We start from the raw sequence: 9,183 nt of genomic DNA, 5'->3' as shown, positions 1-9,183 counted from the left end.
TCGATTACAAATTAATTTAGGAACAATCATTGTGAAAAGTCAACTTTGGACTAAAAGAACAGGTCTCAAAAACCAAGAAGTAAAGAAGAATACACACTGATCCCGGTAGGGCGTGTCAGAACATGGTGGGGGCTCCCCTGCTTCCAGAAGCAAGGGGAGGCTGAGAGTCCAGGAGGGCTGTCATTAAACCGAGAGACCCTGAAGGATAGAAACCCTTAGTCTCAGAACCAGACACCTTAATCTACAAATCCAGACACTGGAGGAGACAGATGAAAAGCATTGAGAGGAGGAAGAGCAAAGTTCTGTGCATGTAAAGTGGCACAGAACTTTAAAGGGGGGTGCCTTAAAAGGATAGAGCAGAAAATATCAGTCACAGCCAGTTGCCTGGGGCCCCAGGGGTGAGGAGGGCTAAGAGGACTAGCTAATCTTTCACCAGGAAAGTGGGGAGAAAAAGACAAATGGTGACAATCAGGGGAATGCCTCGGATGACCTGAAAAGCTGACTCATTCAGTACAGAGGTGGCCATAGCTGAGGGAGGGGTTGATTGCTTCACACAGCAGAAGACTAAATTGGTTCTGGGTGACCCACCTCCAGAAAGCTTTCCAGTTCCAATCAGCACGAAAGGCAGAGCCGAAAGCAGAAAGTGGGGTAGAGGAGCAGCAACTAAGATGTCCAGGGAGATCTGAGATAAGCATCCCCCTACTGAAGCTGAGAAAACGCCATGCCCTGAAGAGCAGCTGGCAGAAAACACCTTCAGATTCTCAGAGGTCATACCCATTGGGTTCCTGGATACAGTTTCAAATAAGCTCTCTGCTGAGATCAGTAAACAAGCCTACTGCTGTGTAAAGTAAACTGAAAACAAACAAATCAAGTTTTCACAGTGGCTCTACTAGGTAAGGAGACCACAACTGTAATAAGCCTGTAAGCCACACACAGAAACAATGTGAAGACAGAGAAACTTAAGTGATATAAATCAACAAAACAAATTCCCAGAAAAAGATCTGAATGAAACAAATGTAATCAAGTTACTGGATGCAAAGTATAAAATAATGATTATTAGGATGCTTTAGGATCCTAAAGCAACAATGGATGGACTTAATGAAGACCTAAATAAAGAAACCATAAGCATCAAAAAGTACACAGGAATCATAAGAACCAGAAATGACAAACACAGTATCAGAAATGAAGACCACACTAGAAGAAATTAAAAGCAGGCTGGATGAAGCAAAGGATCAAATCAGTGACTTTGAAGATAAATGAAACCACGGAACCAGAACAGCAAAAAAAAAAAAGAGGACCAAAAAGTCTGAGGAAACTGTAAGAGAGCTCTGTGACAACATGATGAGAAACTATATCCACATAAGGGGGTTCCTGAAGGAGAAGAGAAAAAATAAGAAATAGAGAACCTGACTGAAGAAATTATAGCTGAAAATTTCACTATATTTTTGCAGGAGTCACACAGGTTCAAGAAGCAGAGTGAACCCTTTAAAAAGAACCCAAAGAGACCCACACCAAGATACAAATACAACATAATCAAAATACCAAAGCTGTTAAAACAAAAAAAAATACTAAAAGTTGTAAGAGAAAAACAGTCAATCTCCTACAACAGAACCCCTATAAGGATGATATACAACTTTTCAACAGAAACACTTGATGCCAGAGGGAATGCTAAGAAATATTCAAAGGAATGCAAAACAAGAACCTACAACCATGACTTCTTTATCCAGTAAGGCTATTGTTTAAAATTGAAGAAGAAATACAAAGCTTCCCAGACCAAAAAAAAAAAAATCTCAAGGATTTCATCAAACAAAACCAGTCCTACAAGAAATGTGAACAGGCCTGCTGTAGACAGAACAAAGCAGGGGGAAAAATAATCTAATAAAAGAGGAATATAGATTTAAAGAAAAAAATGGCAATAAACAACTACATATCAATAATTACCTTAAATGTAAATGCATTAAACGCTCCAATCTAAAGACACAGGGTAGCTGAATGGATAAGAAAACAGGACCCATACATATATTGTCTACAAGAGACCCACCTGAAAACAAAAGATACACATAGACTGAAAGTAAAAGAATGAAAAATATATTTCATGATAATGAAAACAAATTAAAAAAGCTGGAATAGCCTGACCTGAGGTGGCGCAAAGGATAAAGCACAACCTGAAACATTGAGGTCACCATTTCAAAACCCTGTAATTGTATGGTCAAGGCACATATAGGAGTTGATGCTTCCAGCTCCTCTCCCTTTTTCTCTCTCTCCTCTCTAAAATGAATAAAGAAAGAAAATAAATAAAAAAATAAATAAAATACTGGGGTAGCAATATTTATCTGTGGAGACAAAATAGATTTTAAAAAAAGACTATAGTGCCTGACCTGTGGTGGCGCAGTGGATCAAGCATCCACCTGGAAATGCTGAGGTTGCCAGTTCGAAAACCCAGGCTTACCTGGTCAAGGCACATAAGGGAGTTGATGCTTCCTGCTCCTCCCTCCCTTCTCTCTCTCTCTCTCTCTCAAATGAATAAATAAAATCTTTAAAAAAAAAAAAAAAGACTATAGTAAGGAATAAAGAAGACTAATACATAATGATAAAGGAAGCAATCCATCCAACAGTAAGAGATAACCATTATAAATATCTATGCACCTAATACAGCAGCACCTAAATATATAAAGCAGACTTTGATGGACATAAACGGCAAGATCAACAGCAATACCATAATAGTAGGGGATTTCAATACCCTACTAACGTCACTGGATAGATCCTCAAGAAAGAAAATAAACAAACAGCAGAATTAAGGTTCACACTAGATCAACTGGATTTAATAGATATCTTCAGAACCTTCACTCTAAAGCAGCAAAATATACATTCAAGGACTCATGGTATATTCTCTAGGATAGACCACATATTAGGGCATATAACGTGTCACAACAAATTTAAGAAGATTGAAATCATATCAAGCATCTTCTCTGACCAAAATGGCATGAAACTAGAAATCAACTACAATAGAAAAACTAAAAAATAGTCAAACAATTGGAAACTAAAAAACATGTTATTAAATAAAAAATGGTTTAACAATGAGATCAGAAAATAAAAAATATCCTTGAAACAAACAAAAATGAGCATACAACAATTTAAAATCTGTGGGACACAGCAAAGGCAGTCCTGAGAGAAATGTTCATAGCATTACAGGCATACCTTAAGAAGCTACAAAAAGTTCAAATAAACATCTTAACCCTGCAACTAAAAGAACTAGAAAAAATACGGCAAGTAAAGCCCAGAGTAAGTAGAAGAAAGGAAATAATAAAGATTAGAGTAGAAATAAATGACATAGAGGCTAAAATAACAATACAGAGGATAAATGAAACCAAGAGCTGGTTTTTTGAAAAGGTAAACAAGACAATGAACCTTAGCCAGACTCAAAAAAAAAGAAAAAAAGAGAGGACTCAAATAGAAAATGAGAAATGAAAGTGGTTAAGTAACAATGGACACAGCAGAAATACAAAGGAGTGTAAGAAAGTATTATAAGGAAGTGTATGCCAAAAAATCAGACAACCTAGGAAAAATGGAAAAATTCCTTGAAACATATAATCTTCAAAAATCTAGAAAAATCAGAAAACCTCAATAGACCGATTACAACAAATGAGATAGAAACAATTATCAAAAAACTCCCAGAAACAAAAGCCCTGGGCCAGATGGCTTCACAGGCAAATTCTACCAAACATTCAAAGAGAACTCCTATCCTTCTCAAACTATTTCAAAAAATTCAAGAAGATCGAAAAATTACAAGCTGCTTTTATGAGTCGAGTATAATAATGCTTCAAAAACTAGGCAAAGTCAACACAAAATAAGAAAACATAGACCAATATCTCTGATGAATTTAGATGCTAAAATTCTCAACAAAATATTAGTAAACTGGATCCAACAATATATGAAAAAAATCATACATCATGATCAAGTGTGATATATTCTACGGAGGCAAGGCTGGTACAACATATGCAAATCAATGAATATCATTCATCCCATAAACAAAAGAAATGAGAAAAGCCACATAATATCAATAGATTCAGAAAAAAGCATTTGATAAAACCCAGCACCCATTTATGATCAAAACTCTCAGCAAAGTGGGAATATGGGGTACATACCTCAACATGATAAAGGCCATCTATGACAGACTCACAGTCAACATCATACTCAATAGGAAAAATTAAAAAGCAATCCCCTTAAGGTCTGAACAAGGCAGGGTTTCCCCCATCACCACTCTTATTCAACATAGTTTTGAAGTCTTAGCCACAGCAACAAGAAGAAATAAAAAGCATCCAAATTGGAAAAAAAAAAGTAAAACTATTATTATTTGCTGAAGATATGATACTGTTCATAGGAAATTCTAAAATCGCAGTCACAAAACCTACTGGACCTGATAAATGAATTCAGCAAGGTGCCAGGATATAACTCAGAAATCAGAGGCATTTTTGTACACCAACAATGGTCTGTCTGAAAGAAAAATTAAGGAAACTATCTGCTTTACTATTTCAACAAACAGTGAATCCTGGTTGTGGTGCACGTAGAAGTATGTCTTTCTATCATCCCTCCTCTCACTCAAAAAAAAGTCAAAGAGGAAACTTTCCTAAAAGATTAAAAATTATTTTTTTCTTGAAACACCACTTGATCACAGTGAATTACTCAGATTTATGATGACATCAATTCACATGAATATAGAAGACTCAACTTTTTGGAAGAGTTGATTTAAACCAAAAGTGAGAACATACGACAAGGAGCAAGACTTCAAATGCCTTAGGAGTCAAAATTTTAATAAGAAACTTGAACATAAAAATGAAAATATTTCCAATATCCAAAACATGAGCTATAAAACTCCCACTATTTCAGGGCTAAAACTTTCAGACTCCTGAGATCTGAAGGACGGACCTATGGTGTCTCAGTGGATAAAGCATTGACAAGGAAAGCTGAGGTTACACTTTGGAATCCCGGGGCTTGCCCAGTCAAGGCACAAATGGGAGTTGATGCTTCCTGCTCCTCCTGCCCCTCCTGCCCTTCTCTGTATCTCTCTCTCTCTCCGCACTAAAAATAAAAAATTTTAAAGTCATGAAACACAAACACATCTTAAACCCGTCTTCAAATTCAATCTGAAATTTACCAAACTTGTACATTGACACTCTTCAAAGATTAAATTAGATTTATATTCATTGCTAAGTTAGACAAACAAGAGTTCATGCTACACACATGGCAGTTTTCCATCAAGCCTAAACATAACTGACATGGAGATCTTAAGCCTTGACCTTCAAATATTCAGTTGTTAATCTCTGCAGAGTACGGCTTAATCAAGAAACACACACTGATGCTTGGATCTTCAGAGACTGAATCCACATAAATCCCCAAATGACAATTTGTATGTATTCCTACTTCACCAAACTCACAGGCCCTTCACTGAGGATCCAGAGAATCCTGCTCACAAGACATCAAGGTTCTGAAGCCCCCAATGGCAGCACTCGGAAACTGAACACTAGCACAAAACTACTTCCAATCCGGAGCTCCGTCTCCAAATCCTTTTTTGGCTGTTGCTAGAAAAACGGAGTAGCCATGTCTCAGGCTCTCTTCTGAAATTAAAAGTTCTGGCCTTAAACAAATTCCATGATGTCATAGAAGTATTAAAAATTTCTTGATGGGTGTGACCATAACATTTGCTATAACTGTCAGGTGAAATAAACAAATGTCTTTGAGGTTCCAAATGACTTTTCTTCCCAAGGAGTGGTAATAAGCACAGAGAAACTTCTTAAATTATTACAGGCTGAAATATATCCAGGGGCAACATGGCAGGGGATGCATTTTGTCCATCACTAGTTAAAAAAAAAAGTTAATACAGATGTTACACAGGAGCAGCAAGGGTGAATCCAGTTTCCATAAGGTCTGATGATGTCTGTATGTCACCAAAAAATCCAAAGACCGCATGACCAGGCAGTGGCACAGTGGTTAAAGCATAGGACTGGGATGCAGAGAACCCAGGTTTCAGACCCCAAGGTTGCTGGCTTGAGCAAGTGGTCACTTGGTTTGCTGTAACCTCCCACCTCCAGTCAAGGCACATATGAGAAATCAATGCACAACTAAGGAACTGCAACAAAGAATTGATGTTTTTCATCTCTCTCTCTTCCTGTCTGTTCCTCGCCGACTGTCTCTGAAAAAAAAAATCTGAAGACCTTTGGGCTGGATGTTAGTTTGAAATTGAGGTCCACTATTAAAACACATGCAGTGCAGTCCTCCTCCTTGCTTTCTCTACTCTCGCTACTGCCACACTCACAATACTGGTCACCTAACATGTGCGTTTTATTGTGCGAAGGGAAGTCCCACATTAAAAATTTCCCACACCACCTGTGTGCCATAAAATTTACGTTACCCAATAGTATCAAATCCCACAGGCAATGGCTTAGTGCTACATACTGCTTCCAGGTCACTTCAGAAGCCAAACAAATCAAATTGCTCTCCCGGTCACCTACACCTTCTGACCTGGCTTCAAATGGAGGTTCCCACAATCCCTCCTCTTGTTTAATTGATTTCCCAGAGTGACCCACATCACTAAACAGAATCAGGTTCTACTTTATTAAAGGGTATCATAAAAGTCATAGGTGAACAGCAAGATGAAGTGATACACACCTCAAGGTCTGGGAGGTCCCAAGCACGGGAGCTTGTCTCCTCATGTGCTTTGGGTACATTACACTTCCAACACTGGGATGTGTTCACCCACCTAGAAGCTCTATCAAATCCCTCTTCTAGGGATTTTATTTTCTGGTGGCTTTTCAACAGGCACAATTTATTTATACTATTTCTAGACTCATGCCCTTCTGACTGTGTGGTGGAGCTTAAAATTCAAATCAAGTCACCTCAGTATAACAAAAGATGTTGATGGTTCTGTTGTCACTTAGGAATTGATAAAGGTGTCAGGAGCTCTGGGCCAGAAACAGGACAGAGAGCTGTATAATGTATTTAGTGAATCTCATTAGGTCATATTGATCATCTCAAAAGGTTATCTGCTAAAGAAATCCATTTTTCTAATACTCTATATAAATTATTTACATATGAAAAGAGCTGTGCAGTCAAAGGTTAGGATTGGAAAAAAGTATGTTACAGTGAATGGAAAGCATGAGGACGTTTTTGCTGGAAAAAAAAAAACCTTTAGAAATTACTTTTGTTGTGATGGTTACAAGAACCTGGTGTTAAGACAGGAACTACTCTGAGACCAGATAAAGTACACTGACGACCTAGGGAACACTGCCTCATGATTCCATAAAAGATTTCATATGTAGTTTGAAGCCCCAGTACCTACGGGTAATTATGGATACACAGAAAGCAAAAGCAAAGACAAACATGAGAAATTAAGGAAGCAGAGACAAGAATGAAAATGCTAGTTTGAAAGCGCTGGTATGGCTTTATACGGCACATGAGAAAAAACTGCTAGAACTTAATGTTTCTGACTCAAGTTTAGCACAGTTAATCACTACCTCATTCAAATCACTAAATAAAATCTTTTAAGAAAAGGCTTCAGGATAACCACTGCATCGGTATAGCTTCTCTACATGAGTTTGGATACATGTGTATATATATAGTAGTCTATATGGGGAAGTCTTTTCCACTTTCACGGCAGAGTAATGGTTTTATTAATAAATGAACTTGATATACAGTAAGAGCACTCTTCTTAGGAAAACCTTTCCCACATACACTGCATACATAGAAATTGTATTCTGTACGAGTCCTTTGATGTACAATCAGTTTGCACTTCACTCTGAAGTCCTTTCCACATTCACTGCACGCATAGCGCTTGTCTTCTGTATGAATAATTTGATGTATAATCAGGTGACTTTTCTATAAAGCCTTTCCCACATTCACTGCATACATATGGCTTTTCTCCAGTATGAGTCCTTTGATGTATAATCAGCTTCCTCGTCTCTGGAAATGCTTTTCCACATTCAAGGCATACATATGGCTTCTCTCCAGTATGAGTTCTTTAATGCATAATCAGCTTCCTCTTCTCTGGAAATCCTTTTCCACTCACTGCATAGATATGGCTTCTCTCTGATATGAGTCCTTTGATGTTTTATCAGTTGACTCTTCTCTGTAAAGCGTTTCCCACATTCACTGCATAAATAAGGCTTCTCGCCAGTATGATTCCTTTGATGTGTCATCAGGTTACCCTTCACTGTAAAGCCTTTCCCACACTCACTGCATACATACGGCTTCTCTCTGGTATGAGTCCTTTGATGTACAATCAGGTTACTGTTCACTGTAAAACCTTTCCCACATTCACTGCATACATAAGGCTTCTCTCCAGTATGAGTCCTTTGATGTATAATCAGCTTCCTCTTCTCTGGAAATCCTTTTCCACACTCACCGCATACATATGGCTTCTCTCCAGTATGAGTCCTTTGATGTATAATCAGTTGAATCTTCACTGTAAAACTTTTCCCACATTCACCACATACATAAGGGTTCTCTCTGGTATGAGTCCTTTGGTGTATAATCAGCTTTTTCTTCTCTGGAAATCCTTTTCCACACTCACTGCATACATAAGGCTTCTCTCCAGAATGAGTCCTTTGATGTATAATCAGCTTCCTCTTCTCTGAAAATCCTTTTCCACAGTCACTGCATACATATGGCTTCTCTCTGGTATGATTCCTTTGATGTATAATCAGTTGACTCTTAAATGTAAAGCCTTTTCCACATTCACTGCATACATACAGCTTCTCTCCTGTATGAGTTCACTGATGATTGCTGAGCTGATACTTGTAAATGAAACCTTTCCTACATTCACTACATGTGTAAAGTTTCTTTTCTTCATGAGTTTTTTAATGTATATTCAGCTGTGATTTATTGAAGGTTTTATTATATATATTGTATTCACTCTGATTCAGTCCTGTATGAACTTTCTGACTAGATTTTCTGAAGGCATTCTGACACAGACTGCATTTATAAGATTTATTTTCACTAAGAACTCTCTGATAATCAGTGAGCTGAGCCATCTCGACAATAGTTATACCACATTCAGTGCATGCGAGGGCTTCCTCTTGGTTGTCATTTCTCTGTTGCTGAGTGACCTGGGACATATTTTCAATTAATTTGGTACTGGGATGCAACCTAATTTTAGTGTAAATTAGTTCATGGTTTTCACATGGAATG

General features: G+C 37.7%; 1 protein-coding gene across 1 annotated transcript in view; it reads right to left on the bottom strand.

Moving 5' to 3' along the window:
- Nucleotides 1–7,620: 7,620 nt before the first annotated feature.
- LOC136330155 (zinc finger protein 432-like) overlaps nucleotides 7,621–9,183 on the bottom strand; it is a 98,637-nt gene continuing 97,074 nt past the window's right edge. The window contains 3 exon segments of the mRNA XM_066266658.1: nucleotides 7,621–7,864; nucleotides 7,866–8,057; nucleotides 8,059–8,946. Coding sequence (XP_066122755.1) covers nucleotides 7,621–7,864; nucleotides 7,866–8,057; nucleotides 8,059–8,946 — 1,324 coding nt within the window.

Source organism: Saccopteryx bilineata, chromosome 3, assembly GCF_036850765.1.
Source record: "Saccopteryx bilineata isolate mSacBil1 chromosome 3, mSacBil1_pri_phased_curated, whole genome shotgun sequence".
NCBI classification, from domain to species: domain Eukaryota; kingdom Metazoa; phylum Chordata; class Mammalia; order Chiroptera; family Emballonuridae; genus Saccopteryx; species Saccopteryx bilineata.
The sequence above is the reverse complement of the archived record's forward strand: the minus strand, read 5'-3'. Positions and strand labels throughout refer to the sequence as shown.